The sequence below is a fragment of the Typopeltis vanoorti genome, chromosome 11 (genome assembly GCF_054136105.1).
Source record: "Typopeltis vanoorti isolate ZY-2024b chromosome 11, IOZ_Tvanoo_1.0, whole genome shotgun sequence".
Taxonomy (NCBI): Eukaryota; Metazoa; Arthropoda; class Arachnida; order Uropygi; family Thelyphonidae; genus Typopeltis; species Typopeltis vanoorti.
Genome location: NC_143559.1, coordinates 127,145,846 through 127,166,350, shown reverse-complemented (window position 1 = coordinate 127,166,350; position 20,505 = coordinate 127,145,846). Strand labels below are relative to the sequence as shown.

At 38.5% G+C, this 20,505-nt stretch overlaps 1 protein-coding gene across 2 annotated transcripts in view; it reads left to right on the top strand.

The window, feature by feature from the left end:
• Nucleotides 1-631: 631 nt before the first annotated feature.
• The window catches only part of LOC150102033 (rab GTPase-binding effector protein 1-like), a 555,334-nt gene continuing 535,460 nt past the window's right edge, over nucleotides 632-20,505 (top strand). For both annotated transcript variants that reach the window (XR_016549014.1, XM_090400151.1), the window contains exon 1: nucleotides 632-723. Coding sequence is in view for 1 of the 2 variants with exons in the window: in XM_090400151.1 (XP_090256277.1) it covers nucleotides 675-723 (49 nt within the window). In the remaining variant the exon portion in view is untranslated. The remainder of the gene's footprint in view (nucleotides 724-20,505) is intronic.

Below are 20,505 nucleotides of genomic sequence, written 5' to 3'. Positions count from 1 at the left end.
CCATGGATAGGCGAAGAATGCGATACTTGGAGCCGAAGGACATGCACGATATACTTCAGATAGAAAGATCTGGATTCGAATACCACAGGCGTTGTGAAAAATCTTAACAAACGCTTTTCTGGTGAAGGTCAGCTTAGCCGGCATATTTCCCGCAGACTTCCCACTTTTTTCTTTTCACGCCATTTCGGGCCTTTAGAATGGTGATGGCTTCACATCAAGACGAAAATCGCCTCACTTAAAAATACACAATGTCACCTGTTAATATTTATATAAGCTAACTGATGGAAATTCATATTTGATATTAGATCAGTGTGTGTGTGTGTGTGCGGCAAACATCCTTGTATTTGGATACAGTAGTTGCATCCAGTTGCTGTGAGAGAGACGATTCTCTTAATCAACCCTGAACTTTGAAAACTCATCGTGGAAGTCCATTTTGTGATCCAACTTTCAGTTAAATCTGTGTAGAGTCTATTCATTTTCTCATGTGTTTCAAAGTACGGGAATCTATTCCTAACCACAACAAAACCTTTTCCCATGGAACAGTCACCGGCAAATAACATGTCGCGAAGTTAGCGCCGCTTGCGATAATATACTGCAAAATATGGCGGAGTGGTTAATGGTAGCAGACGGTTGATTTTGCTATCAGATTGTTTAATTTTTATGTAATCTCTGAAATGGAATGTAAAGAGGAAGATACAGGCACAAGTTCTGATGATGCAGAAGGTTAGTTACCAAATGAAAAGTAAAAAGACTCCTGCATATATTTGCAGTAACATTAAATAATTTATTCGATGTAGTGGTTTCACGGACGTTGCAAAAGCCGACGATTGTACAGATGCTGCTCCTGCGCTAGGATGCAGGACACCTGTATTATCACTTTAATATATTTTATTGTTTAATTTCTTAATATATTTTTCATTATTAGATACCGATGTTTCAAATGCTTGCTATGTTATGTGACTAATGTATTATTTATCTAATTCTTCGTCCTCTACTGTTTAACTAATTTGTTAATGATATTTCATGTAGATTGACTGAGGATCTTCAAATATTTGCCGATAGTGAAAAGTTAGGTGGAATTATCAGGAATAGTGCTGACGTTAATTCTCTAAGGAAGATTTGAACAGACTTTTAGCTTGGACAAATGAGTGGGTTTCAGTTTTAATATTAAAAAATGCAAGACAATGTACTGTGTTGGTGGAGCTGCAGGGAAGTGGATGAGATTTGGAATCTTGAAGTGATGCTATTCGGTGGACTGAAGTTTCGAAGGCACATCGGAGGTGTTGCAAAGACTGCACATCATATTACAACAATAATAAAAAGTACATTTACATGTGGGGATAAGGAGGTGGTGGTGTTTCTATATAAGACATTGGTTAGACCACATGTGGACTGTTGTGCTCAGATTTGGTCATCTAGTTTTCATTGTGATGTGGAAACCCTACATAGGGTCCAAAGATGAATGACCAAAGTGATATTATGACTGGAGTGTTTGGTTATGAAAAACCTTTGAGGGAATGTGGAGTACAGAAGTTGTTAGAAGAAAAAGAGGAGTTTGATAGAGTCCCTTAACCTTCAAGTTAGTTAAGGGATTCTTTCAGATTAATACAGAAGGAGTTATAAAGAGAATGGATGTTAAGATGGAAAGAACGAGAGGCCATCCCTGGAAATGTATAATGTGGTGAAGAATGGTGCGAGGAGTAAATTTTTGTGTGGAGAGTTGTTGATGAGTGGAATACATTGCCAGAGTGCATTGTGATTGCAGGTTGTGTAAATAACTTCAAAATTCATTATGATAGATATGTTGCTGGTTGAGTGCCCCCCCCCCCCCCACAATGAGCCTGTTGACTCTATGGAGGTTATCAAAATAATAATATACACACACACATCCATTATTTTTTTCTGATTTTTCCTGTATGTATTGGGTACCAGTATTAAAACGATAGTGTTTAAAAAGAAATGAGTCTCGTACAATCTCTAGTGTTATGCTGATTGTTTGGAAAGCTCATTTTGGTAATTCTCAAATAAAGACCAAGCCTTTTATTTTGAATGTTAATTTTAGCATTTCTGTGTACATTTGGATTTTTTTTTTTTTTTTTGAAATAATTAAAACTGCTTACATCAACATTTATTATTTTCTTTATATGCATGTTACTCACAAAGGTTAAAAAATATATACATTTAGCACCGTGGGTTTTGCCAGTGAGTAAATAATCGGGATATACTGCTCTAGGAACCAAACAGTAGTTTTTCATTTTCACCTGGGATTCTACTTTCCAATTACTAGTGCATGAATGCTTCTTCATTCATGTAGAAGAAGGAATACATAACCTGTATTCCTACATGGATTGCATTTGTGGAAATAATTTTTTAAAGATTACACACAAAAAGGCTGCAATATTCATGCACACCCACCCACACAAAAAGGCTTCAATATTCATGCATACACACATACACAGTATTTACAGTGTCTTTTCTACCATAGAAAAAATAGCAGACAGATACACAAAGATTAACTGGATTTTTGGTTTTTCTTAACTAAGTTGGCCTTTAGAGATAGTGAGGACATTAAGCCAATAAATCACTTATGTGCAGGCACACACACAAAAAAAGCATCCCCTTTCATTCTTTCATTTTATTATCAGAAACATTACTGTTTGGTGTAGGTCAGATCTGAAGCTGAAGTTTCCAAAGTAACTGGATTCCAGTAACTTTTTTTTTATCTGCCATTAATATTGAAAGTTTGTAATGCTGTTCTATCATCCCCTTTAATTTAAGTTGGCTTCATAGAAACTTAAATAATGTTATGATAGGGAAGTTAATTTTCTCTGCATAGGATTAAGCTGTTATGGCTGTCGATGTATTTATTCTTCTAGTTAGTCAACTTTGCAGAATAAAAGCTGAAGGTTTTGAAAACAGTCTGCCTTCCAGTTATTACTAGTGCATGAATGCTTCTTCCTGTATTCCTACATGGATTGCATTTGTGGAAATAATTTTTTTAAAGATTACACAGTTGTGTAATCTTTAAAAAAGATACTGTCACCAAAAGATAGAGTCCTTAAACAGTTCTTTGCATTATACACTGGCTGGCTGCTTTATTAGAAACACCTTACCATTTAGGAAAATACACCAAAATGCATCGTTCCTGAAGACATTCAGTCACATGTCTGTAATCTGCTATATAAATAAAGTTCCAATGGTTCTGGTTTTTGTGTTTGCTGCATCAGAATGGGTAAAAGGCTTAACTCAAGTGACTTCAAGCATAGTATGATTGTTGGTGCTAGATGTGCTGGTGCCAGTATCTCACAAATGTCTACTTCTGGGCTTTTCACACACAACAGTGTTTAGGGGCATCAGAAATGATGCAATAACCAAGTAACTTCAAGTCAGTGGCAGTCCTTTTAATGGATACCACTCATTGATGCACGAGGTCAGAGAAGAATGGCAAGGATTGTGAAACTTGACAGGAGGACCACAACCAGTCAAATCACAGCTCAGTACAATAGTGATGGTTAGAACATGCTGTAACAGATGAGGTGCAGGAGTAGACAACCATTCTAGGTCCTAATGCTATCAGCTAAGAACAGGAAGATGCAGCTTCAGTTGACATGTGACCACCAACACTGGATAGCTGACAACTGGAAAAATGTCACTTAGTCTGACGAGTCAGTCCTGATTTGTACTGTTTCATGCTGATGGCAGAACCAGATTATGGCAAAAACAACGTAACACCATGAACCTTTCCTGCCAAGTAGCAACAACTCAGACAGATGGCAGAGGTATAATGGTGTAGGGAATGCTTTCTTGGCACATGTTAGGTCCCCTGATAGCAGTTGAACAGCACCTTCATGCCACAGCCTATCTTAACATCATCACTAATCATGTTCATCCATTCAGGGCTGCAGTTTACCTGCTGTGGAATGGGTACTTCCAGAAAGACAATGCACCATGCCACAAAGTACATAGCATGTTGAAGTGGTTCAAGGAACATGACACTGAGTATCTTTTACTTCAGTGGCCAACTCAGTCCCCAGATCTCAACTCAATAGAGCATTTTTAGGATATGGCAGAATGAGCAGTTTGCAACAGGAAAACAATGCTCACATTTACTAATGCATTGACTCAATGCATTAGCAAATGTCTCTATTCCCCAGGAAGCAAGCCACCTCTGATGGTGGCTTGCTTCCTGGGGAATAGAGTGGTTCTGCATGGTGACAGGTTTTTGCCTATCACTGATTTTAGCAACTGCCGAGTTTTCTGTTCTAGAGTGATGACGAATTTGATAGTGAGATTTAGTGCAATCTTATACATTTAAAATACTGCCTCCATAGTTCAATTGGAAGAACAACAGAACGTTGTGTCCTTCAATTGGAAGAACAACAGAACGTTGTGTCCTTCAATTGGAAGAACAACAGAACGTTGTGTCCGTCAATTGGAAAAGAACCGAGTTCAATTCTCATCACAATGAGAGGAATCTTCATATGGGCTTTTTTCAGTTGAAGATAAGTTAGCCACTTTCATAAGGGAGTAGCAGGGTTTTTCATCCTGCATACAGGTACATTAGCCATGAGAACACACAAAATTTACAGACAGAAAATTAGTTTGTAGTGGGCAGTAGATGATGCTGATGGTAGTAATGTCATTGTATGAATTTGAAGAATTTAAGACAGTGAGATGTATGTAACAGAGAACAGTAGAGTGCCCTCCTACAATGAGTACTTGGACTCCTTGGGGGTGTCACATTGTAATAACAACAATAGCATGCCACCATTCAATCTGTAGCAATTGGGTGATGGCAGTGAGAACAAACATCCCAGAGGAAGATTTTAAACAGTTAGTTGAATCAATGCCATAGAGAATATTGGTTGTTCTTAAGGTGAAAGTGGGTATCAGTTATTATTAAATGCTGCTCCTAACAAAGTGACCACTTAGTATAGATATGATTCAATCCCAAGTCTTTTAAAGTCATTTTTAACTCAGCTACAACTGTACTTTCCCTCCCCTGAAAAAGAATAAAAAAAAAAATTAAAAAATTCTAGGTTATCATAATTTTTTCAATATTGTAGTCATATGTTTTATGTTTTAACTAGATATAAAACATTCCTTGAGCTTAGTTTCATCATGTCGAAGACTTAATACTCTGGTACTGCTCATCATACAGAGCAACATAGCAAGAAGCATAAAACATTGATGGTAACTAGTTTTGGATTTCATGTTTACATGAAGGCATTTGCATCACAAGAAAATAAATGTATATCTTTAACAGTTTTAAAAAATAGCTTTGCTTTTTTTTTTAGCAATTTCTGATTATTTACATAACATCTCAAAAGCTCACATTTGAATTTTTTAACTGCTGAAAATGAAAAGATGTTATTGTTCTTATACATACATACATCTTCAAGGCCCACCTTTCCTAATTGGGTTGTGGGGGCAACAGCTGCAAGAGGAACTTCCAATGGTCACGATCCTCTGCCGCCAAGCTCAGGTGTTCTAGTGGGATTCCCAAACGTGTCCATCCAAGATTTTGGATATAATCTATCCAGCGAGTCCTTGGCCTCCCACCCTCTTGCTTGGCAAAGAAGGCCTGCTGAGGAAGCCTTTCTTGTGGTATTCTGACCAGGTGCCTGTACCAACGTAACTGTGATCTCTCAACACAGAGAAGCAATGGTTGAGCATTGAGGGTTTCCCGAATTGCAGAGCTTCTGACACTGTCGAGTCTTGTCAGCCCTGCAACCCCTCAAAGGAACCTCATTTCAGCCAAATGGCTGAAATGAGGTTCGTGTTATTGGATTCGTGTCCACATTCTTTCGGTCATTACCCAACTCTCATGACCATAGGTGAGGATGGGGACATAGACTGTATTGAAGACAGCCAGCTTTGCCTTCTGGCTTAACTCCCGCTTCAGTACTACCAAATGGCCAAGCTCCTGCAATATTGCGCTTGCTGAGCCAATCAGAGTATCTAGCCCTACGTCCCACTTTCCATCACTTGTGAATATGGACCCAAGGTATTTAAACTTCTTCACCTGCCTCAGTGGGATTCCACTCACATGTAGAGTGGACTGGGATGTTGTCTTGAGACCATAAATGTTTCAGTTTTGGCCACACTGATTTTCATTCCGGTGTCTGCACAAACAGCTGCAAATCTATCCAGGGTCCGCTAGAGGTCATCTGTGGAAGAACTGAGCAGAACTAGGTCATCTGCAAAAAGCAGACGTCCAATGCTACATCTTCCAATTCTGACACACTCACTGCCTCGGCTGTGCCTATCAATCCAGTCCATAAATATTATGAAAAGGAGGGGTGACAGAACACACCCTTGGCAGAGGCCAACGGAGACTGTGAAAGGTTCAGATTTTGTGCTGTTTACCCTGACACAAAACTCTGGGCATTCATACAGGGACTTGATGGCAGCTAATAGTTGGCCATCCACCCCATACTCCTGTACTACTTGCCAAAGCTTATCCCGAGGAACCCTGTCATATGCCTTCTCCAAGTCCATAAAACATGTGTAAACATTCTTGGCATATTCCCAAGATTTCTCAAAGACTTGCCTTAAAGTGAAGATTTGGTCAGTTGTGCTTCTACCAGGACAAAAGCCACATTGTTCTTCCTGGAATTGACTCAACTATGCTCCTGCACCGTCTTTCCAAGCACCTAGCATACACTTTCCTAGGCAGGCTGAGCAGAGAGATGCCATGATAGTTACTGCAATCCTTCTGGTCTCCCTTCTTGATGACTGGTATTATTATGCCTGTCTGCCATTGCTTTGGTGCTCGCCCAGATATCCAAGCAGCCTGACACACTCGAGTCAGCCAGAGAACACCGTCTTGATTTAAGGCTTTTGGCATTTCGGGCAGAATTTCATCATCGCCAGCAGCCTTGCCCGATTTTAGTGATTTTATTGCTAAATGGACCTCTTCTGCTGCGAGACTAGTCATTTCCCCGATCTTGGATGCCCAGCAGTTGTGGACATCCTCTTGGATGTCCACAATGCTGGGCCACCCAGGTTAAGAAGACTCTCAAAGTATTCCCTCCATCTGTGGAGGATATCCTTCTCAGTTGTTAAAAGTGCACCATCAGAGGTCTTAATTGCCCTTGCTGTGCACGATTTCCTCCCTCAAAGGCGGCGGATGGTCTGCCAGAATACTTTGTTTGCATTTGCACAGGATGAGTCTAATCTTTCTCCAAAGGGTTCCCAAGCGTTTTGCTTTGCTGTCTTTACTGCCTCAGCAGCAGCTTTTTGTGCCTCAGCCTATCACAAACGTATCTCAGGTGACCTGACCTAAAGCCATGTTAGGTAGAACTCTTTTTTTGCCTGGATAGTTTTTTGGACTTCTTGGTTCCACCAAGGTGTCCTTTTCTCACTGCCTGTTGCCATGCCGAGCCGCTTTCTGCCACAGCATGAGAGTGCAGAGGCAGTGACAGCTGTTCTGAACAGCTTCCACTCCTCAACATCTACTTGGGAATCCCTTTGAACCTGGAGGAAATGTCATCTGCAAAATTCTTCCTCACAGCCTCATTTTCCAATGCCTCCCATTTCACGCGGTATAGCTGCTTAGGCCTACCAGCGTTAATGGTTGCATCTGGTTTCTGAAGCCGTAGAGTGCACACAGCAAGGTGGTGGTCAGTTGACAGTTCTGCCCCTTCTTCTCACACGAATGTCCAACACCGAGGAGAATATGTATGCTGAGACTATAAAGAAGTCAATCAGAGACCTTTGTTCTAGTGTATCCTTGTGCCAGGTATACTTATGGACTTCTCGGTGCTGGAAGAAGGTATTCATTATGGACAAGCTGTTAGTACAGCAGAAGTCCAATAATTTCAACCCATTCGCATTAAGGTCAGGGGCACTGTTCCTCCCAACCACACCCCTCCATGTCTGATCATCTGTTCCAACATGTGCATTGAAGTCACCCATTAGCAGGACTGATTCCACGTCTGCCATTGTTCTTAATCAAGTGAAATAAAACAGTGCGATCTAGATTTCACAGAAGATGACAAAAATCATTGCATTTAAAGGCAAAGATCATATTAGATAAAAAAAATATTGACAGATAATAAATAGAACAAGTGACTCAATTTAATTATTTAGGTTTGCATAATAACATATCTAAAAGTTTCTGAAAATTGGTGGAGCTGCTATGTGGATCATTAAAGGACATGTGAAGAAAAAAAAACTGTATGAGAAACTCTGCTTAATTAAATTTGTAAAGTAATGACCACGGTGTAATATTGTTCAGAAATATGGACTATTAAAAAGATACTAAAAATCAGGTGGCAGAAATGAGATTTTTAAGAACGTTTAATAATATACAAAATTAAATTATATAAAAAAAGATGACATTAGAAGAGAGTTAAATATTTATATTTTAAACAAAGTAGATCAAGGTATATAGCGAGAAGTGGAAAGATATTATTATTATTATTATTATTCGTGACACCTCCAAGGAGTCCGAAGACACATTGCGGGAGGACACCTATTGTACAACAACTCTCCGTCTCCACCACTACACTGAACCTCGACTACCAATCATCAACATCAGTGCCATCTACTGGCCACCATCACCACCACAGCTAGTAATTTTTGTCTGTAAATTGCATGTGTGCTGATGAGCTAATTTGTCTGCATGCAGGATGAAAAACTCCGAGTTTCCAGGAGAAAAAACCCTGCTACCTCCATATGAGATCGGTGTCCAAGGGAATGATGAAATGCACATACACGGATACTAGAAGTGGCATCAGACCTAGTTGATAGAAAATGATTTAGTTACAGGGATATAATGTGATGGGGAATAGAGGGAATAGGACAGAAGGTTGGGTATGGCTAATGATAAATGAACAACAACCAACAAAATTAGAAGTTAGAGGAGTTTTAGGTATTGGAGAGATGATTTATTTGAGGCTGTCTGGTGTGATATCTCACAGAGGCCAACTAGACAAAACACAATTGGTTGCTGCTATAGACTAGTGAGTCCACAGAAAGATGCATCAGCGGATTAGCATAATGAGTGCAGGTTGAGTAGTTACAATTGGCATGGTTCAACTATGGAGATTTAGACTTTAGGGAGAAAAGGGTATTCGGGAAGATGGAAATGGAATTTATACAGGTATTAAGGAATAAATGAAGTTCCAAGACAGACAGATAGACAGCAAATTATAGGCTAATCTGCATCTCAGGAGTGGTGATTAGATATTGGAGGTTGGTGAATGATGGAATTCAGAACTGGGTGGATAATAATATGATACTCTCTGTGGGTAAACATGGTTTTGGGAATGGTAGCTCTTGTCTTGGTAATTGGGTTAGTGGTGCAATGGTAGCACATTTGACTTCAGATCAGAAGGTTGTTTGCCACTGTGGGTTCAGATTCATAGATACCATGTTCTATGCTGATCATAATTTTTGAAAAAGGTACTTTTTTTTTGGGTGTGATGGCAAAATCATACCCATGATTTAGTGTGTTGACTGCATCCCCTGAGAGCATTTGCAATGATAGATTTACTATACACGTTGTGTATAGTAAATCTATGCACAACTGCTGTGCTGTAGAATCGCTGCAAATTTCTTTAACTTTTTGAAATTCTTTACTAGCAGTGTTTTCAGAGATAGGAATTAGAATAAACCACAGTTCTGGATTGGGTATTTTCAAAAGCTTTTCAGTCCCAAATTGTGGTCTGTAATAGACCCCAATAAATTATTGTGGTCTAAAGGACTTTGGTCTATAATTATAGACCAACTGTGGTCTATAGTTATAGACCAGAGTTGTGGATTGAAGAGTTTCCAGAAATACTCATTTCAGAGCTGTGGTCTTTTCTAATATCTATTTCTGAAAATGCTGCTAGTAAAGAATTTGAAAAAGTTAAGAATTGCGATCTGAAAACATTTGCAGTGCTTCAACAGTGGAGCTCTTCCCCAACCACAACATGACAAGATTACGTAGTAGTAAATCTGTTGTCATAAACATTCTCAGAGGACACAGTAAATGCATTCAGTCACAGGCATAATTTTGCTATTGTGTCCAAAAAAAAGTACAGTTTGTAAAAATTATGACCAGCGTAGACCATGGTATCTATAAACTTGAACCCACACTGGCTAACAATATTTAGTTGGATGTGGTTAATATTCTAAGTAAATTTAAACCATTCAAAAATGACGTTCCACCAAAAGAAATATCAGCAATTAGAAAGCTCATAAGAATAAACAAATTATTCTAAAGTCAATAAGGGAAATGCTTCTGTCATGAACCAAGCAGAGTACTACAATAACAACAACAACAAAAAAAGAACAAACTTCTTAAAGACTTTTCCACTTATCATAGCATAGATTGGGATCCTACAAAATCCCAAAAGGAAAAAAGTATACAAATTATTTAAAAAAAAGCTACATCCTGGCCTAAAGAAATTATCAAAAAACTTAAACCTTATCATGTCAAACCATGCTAGATATACAGAGTTCCCAAGCAAACGAGTGTGTGAGTGAATAAAAAATGTGAAATCTAGTCTCTGAGGCAACCATAGTCAATTGGGATAGTCAATTCAGAATGTAAAGGTAGTTGGGGGCCTAAGGTGATTGTATAGTTTCTATATACTAATGCTAGAAGCATCAGGAATAAGAAGGAAGAGTTTTTGGCAGTGGTTAGTACAACCTCACCAAAAGTTATAGGCATTAATGAGATGGCTAACAGGAGATGTCATAATTACAGGGATAGAATGTGATGGATTTAGTAAGGGAGGATAGAGTAGACAGAATAGGGAATGGGGTACTGCTCATGGTAGTAGATGAATTGCAGCCAACAAGATTAGGAACTAGTTGGGCAGATCTGGTTCTTTTGAGTTAATCTGGTGTGAGATGGAAGCCAGTAGGACAAAATATAAAATTGATTGCTGCTATAGGCCATGGGTGCCAAGCATTATGTGGAAGATATGCATCAGCAGATTTGTACAATGAGTGCAAGTCGAGTAATTATTGTAGGGGACTTCGACTTCAGAGACAGATTGGAAGGAGGAAAGATCATATAGCAGGAAGGAAATGGAATTTATATGCTTAATGAGAGATAATTACTTGAAGAGAACGTGATGGAGAGGACTTGGGATATGGGAGTCTTTGATCTTGTTATAGAGTCGAAAGACCTGGCCATAACTGAGGTGGATATTACCTTCATTCGGGGAAAGTGATCATGTGGTCTTGACTTGGGAGGTAGCAAAACATGAAAATTCTAGTTAAGAAGTGGGAGGTGGTATATGTGGAACTGTAAGGCAGGAGGTAGCTTGATGCAGTACCAAATGCATGAAGATCTGCAAGGGTAGGAAATTTTGTCACAGTGCATGGGGAATAGTCAAGGGATATTTGGACCCAAAGTCAGGAGGGTAAATTGGGTGGACGAGGAGTATCATTAAGCATGAGCTGCAAAAAAAAAGAAAATGTTGCAGAGTGTATATAAGGACCAGATAACTCATGAACAGTACAAGGATCAGGCAAGACAGGTGACTAGCATGGTAAGGAAGGCAAAATAAGATTATGAGAAGAAATTAGCCAAACTGGTGAAAGGAAATTCAGAGTTTTTTTCATTATGTGGCAAGTAGGAGGAAGAATGACTATGAAAGGATAACTTTAATATGCACAGTGTTAGAGAGGTAACAGAGGCAGGCAAAATTGTTGAGTTATTGAGTGACCATTTTGCAAGGGTATATCATCCAAGTGAAGATATTATGGCAGAAGTGACGGACCGATATGAGATCACAGTTGATGAATTGGAGTAGGATATTGCAGAATCTGAATGCAAACATAGCTGTGGGAATGGATGAAATATTGGCTTGCATTTTACAAGAATGTGCAGGGGAACTGGTGATGCTTCTGACTACTGACTAGATTGTTTAATTTTAGTCTCAGCTCTGGCAAAGTTCCAAGAGACTGGAAGGAGGGCAAAATATTTCCTATGTATAAAGGGGGATCTAAGTCCATGAAGTTGATGCAGAGATCCTGCAGGAAGACTTAAATAGACTAGTAGTATGAGCGAAGGTAAATGACTGTCAATTTAATGTGACCAGTGTACGGTGATGCATTTTGTTAAGAGATTAAAGCTATGTACTATATTGAGTGAACTGAACTACTGGAAACTGATGAGGACTTAGGGTAATTGTGGATAGGGAGTTGAAGTTCAGAAGGCATATTGCAAAAGTGACAAACAGCATATTAGATAATATGGTTGTTGAAGAACACACTAAGAAGCAGGGATAGAGAGATTATTGTTCCCCTATGTAGGGCTTTAATGAACCATATCTGGAATACTGTGCACAGATCTGGGCTTCCAGATTCCTTTGGGGGTGAAGAAGTGATGAAGAGGATCCAGAGGAAAGTTTAGATTGATTGACGTTCAATAGATTGACGTTCTTTGGGCTTCAAAAATTAGCGGATAGCCAAAAAAAAAAGCAGACACGATAGAAGCATTAAAGCTAGTTAAGGGATTTTATCAAATTGACAGTGAAGCCTTTTCTCAGTTTGTAGCAAGAAAGGAGAGAAAAAGGGTTTACAAGTGGGAAGTTATTTAATAGTGTGGTTAACAATGGTGTTAGGACTAGATGTTTTGCTTGGATAGTAGAAAATGGGCGGAATAACTTGCCAGAGGTGGTTGTGAGTGCTTTATCATTGAATGAGTTTTAAGGAGAGGCTAGTTTGTGAATAATGGATCTCCCACGATGAGTCTTCTTATTCCATGGAGATACCTGTATAATAATAATAATCATCTGAAACAGCATGTGATGGAGGGGACTAGGGATTTGAGATTGCTCAATCTGGTAATAGCAATAAAAATGTATCTATAACCAATTTAGACACTTAGTCTCCAATAGGGGAAAGTTACCACAGTCTTATTCTAGGTGGGGGGTGCTAAACGTAATAGCTGATAATTATGAGATTTAGAAAGCATCTTGGAGCAGTACTATGACTTGAGACGCTACAAGGAAACAATGCCAGTGGGAAGTGGTCAAAGATTATTTGAGAGCAACATTGGACTGGTATACCCACAATCAGGAGGATAAATCAAGTAGTGATTAAGTGGATGAGTAGAGATATAAATCAAGAGCTGCAAAAAATGTAAACATTGTGGAGGGAATATAAAGTGAAGGTGATCAGCATATTCGTTTGCAGTACAAAGTGCAAGCAAGAAGGACTAGTATGGTAAGAAAGGACAAATCAGATTATAAGAGAAAATTAGCTAAGCAGGCAAAGTATGTTACCTCTCCACATAACGCTGAGTTATGTGGAGAGGTAACAGCAGAGCCTGTGGTAACCAGGCCAATGAAGCAAGTAAGAGGAAAATTGATTGTCGAAGGATGACTAATCAATGCTGACAGTAGGAAGATGACAGAGGCAAAAGAAATACAGTGGTGCCTTGACTTACGAACTTCTCGACATACAAACTTTTTTCATATCCCATTTTGACCTCTAGATACAAACCTAGACTCGAGATACGAACCGTGATGCATTTCTTTTCAAGTGAACTAAAGCCTGTTTATATTATACTTTTTTTTAAACTTTTTTATGCACGTTTAGCTGAGCGCGTGCTGAACCGTCTCTAGTGTAACGATTTTGAAAGTTTATTTTTCACTTGGTTAGATTATAATAAATTTAGTTTAATCCTTTATCCAAGTGTGAGCAAACAAAGTTTGCGCCTGAAAGTATCTTCAGGACTGGGGTGGTACAGCACCGGGCAACTCCTTGCAAAGGTGAAGCTAACATCACTCCTATCTTGGTATCTCCCATAATGCAAAACACATCTCCTTGCGAATATGTATAATGTTATGCATTAAGGGAAGGGCCACTACCCAGACTAGTTTGACCTTTATTGAGGTCTCTTCAGTGGGAGCCAGGCAGAAGCATTAGCAAGGTCATCTCTACCTATAGGAGTTGCCAAACGGTGTGCCACGTTTTTTGTTATTGCCACCTATAGGTAGAGATGACCTTGCTAATGCTTCTGCCTGGTATCTCCACTTGGGCCTGGCTCCCACTGAAGAGACCTCAATAAAGATCGAAACTAGTCTGGGTAGTGGCTCTTCCCTTAATGCATAACATTATACATATCTGCAAGGAGATGTGTTTTGCATTATGGGAGATACCGAGATAGGAGTGATGTTAGCTTGCTTCACCTTTGCTACGAGTTGTCCGGTGTTGTACCACCTTACCCCAGTCCTGAAGATACTTTCAGGCGCAAACGTTGTTTGCTCACACTTGGATAAAGGATTAAACTAAATTTATTATAGTCTAACCAAGTGAAAAATAAACTTTCAACATCTTTCTCTAAATCCAGAGTAATTTAATAAAAAAAGTGGCACACCATTTGGCAACTCCTATAGGTAGAGATGACCTTGCTAATGCTTCTGCCTGGTATCTCCACTTGGGCCTGGCTCCCACTGAAGAGACCTCAATAAAGGTCGAAACTAGTCTGGGTAGTGGCCCTTCCCTTAATGCATAATATTATACATATCCGCAAGATGTGTTTTGCATTATGGGAGATACTGCCTGGTATCTTATGCTTCTGCCTGGTATCTCCACTTGGGCCTGGCTCCCACTGAAGAGACCTCAATAAAGGTCGAAACTAGTGGCCCTTCCCTTAATGTTTAACATTATACATATCCGTAAGGAGATGTGTTTTGCATTATGGGAGATACTGAGATAGGAGTGATGTTAGCTTGCTCCACCTTTGTAATGGGTTGCCCGGTGTTGTACCATCTTACCCCATTCCTGAAGATACTTTCAGGCACAAACTTTGTTTGTTCACACTTGGATAAAGGATTAAACTAAATTTATTATAGTGTAATGATTGTTGTTACTATGTCGTTTTTATTCCGAAATATGATGAACGCTACATGTATTTGCTTTTTTGTCTATCTATTTCAATATTTGTGTAAACAGACAATACACTTCGTGAAGATTTTTTTAGGTTTGTATTTATTATGTGTGCTATTTCTTTTATAAGTGACATGTTTTATTGTAGCTTCACGTTTATTTTGTGAATAATCTACCAGATAAGCGTCATTTCACTGATCAGCTTATTATTTCCAACATGAGGTCAAAGAAAACTAAGAAAGAAGAGAAGAAGAAAATCACAATAGAAATTAAGAGATTGTGAAAAAATATGAGAAAGGAGTCAGGCAAAGCGATCTGTGCAAGCAGTATGACTTGTCTAAATCCACCATAGCTATAATTGTCAAGAATGCAGATTTTTATAAGGAACTGGATGTGGCCGAAGGAGTATCTATCATGTCACCTCGAAGAAATAAGTTATGGAAGAAATGGAAACTTTACTACTCATCTTTACATCTCTACTACATTGTTGTATTTTGTCTATGGTTATATTGATGTTTCTATATGATTTAATATAGTTGTTCACTTAATCTATCCTTCTTACCTAAAACCTTACTCAATCAAGTCCTGTCATTTGCACCAATTGTTATCATTCGTTCTTCTTCTTTATATATATTTCTATTGTTATTATTCCCTTTACCACTGTTTTCTACACTCTCCCATACAGTTATTTCCTTTCTGGCTTCTATAATAGTTTTCCAGTAAGTTAAATAAATTAGCTCTCACTCTCCTTTTCTTAAACAAACTATGATTCAGGCCGTTCCCAAATTTTTGTCACGTGTAATCCTTTCATTCATTAGGGCTTTGTCTATGTATGGGACAAGGCCCTAAAATTTTGTCCTCTGAGACAGTCCGCCTGTTAAATATTGACGAATTTATTTTTTTTTGCTGCACCAGCCAATACAGAGGATAGATACGATTCTTATCCAAGGTGGCTATCTCAGAGTAATATACAGTAATAAAATTTCAAACACTAATCTAACTATTCTCACTTCTCTTAGTTTTACATGCAGTAGTAGCTTGAAAGATCAAACTATATTCATATGTCCCTCCCGCTAGGTTCGGTAGTAATTTTATGAGTAGCTATTTGAATTCATAAAATTGGCTGGATTCAGGCAAATGATATAAAACATATTTATTAAAGCTTAAGAGATATACATGAAGAATATAAGGTACATGATTAACTTAATCACCTTCCTAGCAATTTCTGATATCAATACTAACACTATAATACATAAATCATAACTTGGATCATAGAGTTTCTATAAACTTACAAATTTCCAGCTTAAATTATCTTATCATTAATCGCTCTAGGGTCACTAATCATATCTCACAACACATCTGAGTTATTTCACAAACAGTTTTATTAGGAGACCTTCTCCCTAGATCCCTTCTAGGGAGACCTTCTTCAAACAGGGACAGGTTACTGCCAAATGGGATAATCACTAAAGTTCTCTACAACTTGTCCATTCACAAATTAACCTATAAGGTCTCTCATATCTTTAATTGGAAATCAGATACTTTAACATTCTACATTACCATCCCATGGAATGACTTTCTGTTCTGTCTTCAGCCTTGTCTGGACATCAAGGCACCATTGTGGGTTACTGTTCTTCGGGTCACATACATTAGCAGCATGATCAGGTTCTCCGGGATGATAAGGCGGTGTGCCGCTCTGGTCTCTCTCTGGAACCGCAGGAACACATCTGTATCATCAGTCACACAATATAGCTTAGTTAATCTGTTATGAAGAGATAGCTAGCCTTGCCTCATGAACCTTGATAAGCCTTTCATGACTTCTACGGCCGACCCAGAATCATCCCGTTGGCGGAGACAGAGAGCCAACGTCCAAGAATGCATGAACCATGAACCAAAAAGAAAAGCCCCGTGTGGGTGGAGCTTGACCCTTATATTTTCCCTCTCTTTCTCGGAGATTCTTGCTCTTAGCTACGTTGTTTACTGCGCGGCATTCATTCACTAGCACGTGGCGTTCTTCCGAGAAAGCATTCTAGCTTCGCTTTCCTAATAAATTCTCCTTCCCTTAGGCCATACATTGTACTGGATGGCTAAAGTGTGACCTTTGTATTATAGCTTACACTCAACTTGCTTTCACACAATACATAGAATGGGATATTCCAATTAAATAATAACCTTGAATAAATCCCTTTATTTGACTGTACCAAACTGGTTAAGTCTCACATTTCTTAAACTAAACACTTCTTCAGTTTTGCTTTAAATTATAATGTACATTTCAATTTCTATGCCAAAACACAACATTTGTCTGCCTACAATTAAAGGTAGTTGTTCCTGAATAAATTAAATTTTAAATTTCAATTTCTGGCTATTCAGGACACAACAACATGTCATTAATAACATGCAACTGAAAGGAGATAGTGTATCTCAAAACATGATCTGTTTACAAGCTCAAACTATTTACAAAGATCTTTCACAGAACTTGCCATTCACTAGCATTAGCGAAGACATTGGCGAAGAGTTTAAAGCTAGCAAAGGATGGTTTGAGAAATTCAAGAATAGAACCGGTATCCATTGTTGTTATACATGGAGAAGGTGCTAGTGCTAACAAAGAAGCTACTCAAAGGTTAATAAAGGAATTTCAGAAACCGATTGAGTCAGAATGTTACAGACCAGAACATGTTTTCAACTGTAATGAAACTGGGCTTTTCTGGAAGAAAATGCCTAAGAGAATGTTCATCACTAAGGAGGAAATGGCATTGCCAGCAGGACACAAGCCAATGAAAGGCAGACTAACTTTGCTTCTTTGTGCCAATGCCAGTGGTGACCTGAAGATAAAAACCTCTGTTGGTTTACCACTCTGAAAATCATAGTCTTTAAAAAGCAGAAAGTTAACAGGCACAAACTCAGCGTAATGTGGAGAGGTAACAGCAGAGCTTGGGGTAACCAGGCAATTCTTCTGTGAGTGGATGACAGAGGTCTTTGATCCCACAGTGAAATGGTATCTACAAGAAAAGGGTCTTCCTGAGAAAGTTCTTCTTATAATGGACAATACTCCAGCACATCCATCATAGTTAGAAGATTTGGATGAAGAGTTTAATTTCATCAAAATTAAGTTCTTACCTCCTCATACCACATATCTCATATCAATATGTTATTTCCAACTTCAAAAAACTTTATACCAAAGCTCTTTTCCAAACATGTTTTGAAGTTATCACCGACACAGAATTAACCCTCAGGGAATTCTGAAAGAATCACTTCAATATTCTTCATTGTTTACGTCTTATCAGTCAGGCATGGGAAGATGTTTCTGTGAGAACTCTAAAATAAGACTTGGAAAAGTTATGACCTGACTGTGTCTGAGGAACTGCATTGGAAGGACCTGAAAGAAAAATTAACATTGTAGCTATAGGTTGTCTCTCTGAGCAAGACCATGCATTTGGAAGTTGATGAAGCAGATATAGAGGAGCACAATGTTGAGCTGACCACTGAAGAGCTACAGGAGTTAAGAAGAGAGCAGGAAAAAGAAAGGAATGAGGAGGAAAAGCAAATATCTTCAGAGGACAAAGAAGACAGCAACAAAAAGGGAGCAGTTTCAACAAGTGACGTAAAAAAATCTTGCAGCACAGGGGTGAATTTCAAGAATTGGCTAACAAGTGGCATCCAAATCAAGGTGTTGTTTCTAGACCCACCAATATCTTCAATGACAATGTCGTTAATCACTCTAGAAGGGTGTTAAGGCAACAACAGATTCAGTCAATGTTGGATAGGTTTTCTAAACCTCCCTCACCTAAGAGACAAAAAGAAGCAACCGATGACAACAAATCGAAAACTCCTGAACCACAAAACCAGCCACAAGAAAATTGATTCTTTTTATACAATTTAACGGAAGAGGATTTTCATGCTAATCATGTAAAACCAAAGATTTCATAAATAAAAATTAATATGTAATGGTATACAAAATGCATATTTATAGTGTAAAAATGCTCCTTCAAACTCCTCCATTTCTTTGCATTTTCTTCATTTAGTTGAGAATAGTTTTTTATTTTTTGAATTTTTTTTGAATTTTAATTTTTGAATCTGGGAACGGATTAATTGATTTCCCATCAGATATAATGGAAAATTGGGTTTCGAGATACATACTTTTCGAGATACGAACCATGGTCAGGAATGAATTAAGTTTGTAAGTCGAGGCACCACTGTAGTTGAATTGCTGAGTGGCCATTTTGCCAAGCTATCACATCACACAGGTGAAGATTTTTCAGTTGCTGATGTGGCAGACATGTCAAAATTGAGGTAGTTGAACAGGAGGCACTCAGCATATTGAAAAATGTCAACGTGATTATACAGTAGTGGGACTGGAGGGCATTTCAACTCATGTAGTATATGAATGTACAAGAGAACTGGTGGCATTTCTTTTGATGAAGTTGTTCGACCTAAGTGTCAGTTCTGGTAAGTTTCCAAGGGAGTGGAAAGTAGATAAGATAGTTCCACGTCTTACAGGCGCCAAGACAGAAGTAGTAAACTACATACCGATTAATATCTCAGGAGTGGTGGTTAAAGTATTGGAAAAGTTGGTTAAATATAAAATCTGGCAGCAAGTGGATAGGATATACGATACTCTACACTGGACAGCACTGCTTTGTCAAAAGTAGGTCCTGTCTTAGTAATTTACTAACATTTTATAATAAAGTGACAGCAGAATGGGATAAAAGAAATGACTGCAGCATGATACTGCTGGACTTTGCAAAGGCATTTAATAGAATATCTCATAGAAAACTATTACAAAAGTTGGAGCAAATGGAAGTGAGGAAACATGAGGATCAAGAGTTTTAGATTTTTTTCATAGCATCAAAGAATCTGTCATTCTTGCCCCTGTTGGAGTTATACTCCACCAAGAAGTGGAGGAAGCAAGGGATCTCAGGGTGATTGTGGATAGAGATTTGAAGTTCCGAGGACATGTTGCAAGGTTCTGACGACATCTCAGAGAATTGCTGCAACGTTGGGGACAACAATGACCATAAGAGATAAAAGTGTGGTGGTCCCATTTTATAAAGCCTTCATCAGACTACATCTGTGTTCAGATCTGGTCACTGGGATTTGAAGGAGATGAAATAATGTTGAAGAGGGTGCATAGACAGATAACAAAAATTATATCAAAACTGTGCAGTGTTGATGTTGATTATGAGGACAGACTGAACACATGCAGAGTTTTGGTATATAGAAGAAAAAGTGATATTGAAGCTATCGAAGGGTTATTAGGGTACCGAGGATACGGTGGCTAGCCCTATGCCTCGCAATGTCTTATGTTCAAAGGCTGGTTTGCCTGTTCTGGGAGACAAAAAACCCGAGTATCCAGGTGAAAAAAAATCCCCTACCTCCATATGAGACTGGTTAACTCACTTTTAGTCAAAAGAGACCAGATAAAGGTTCCTCACGTCACTGATGGAATTGAATCCAGGTGTCTTTCTGACCAAGGGCTTCGTCTATACGGACTGAGCTACAGAGGCTCTTAACAGATTTCCATTGAGAAAAATTAAGAATCAGAAACTAAATGGAATTAAAATCAATAAAGAAAATTTAAATTTTGTTGTTTATGCAAATGATGTAGTATTACATGCAGGAGATAAAGAACTCCAAAAGCAGCTACTTAAATTCAACAGATATGCA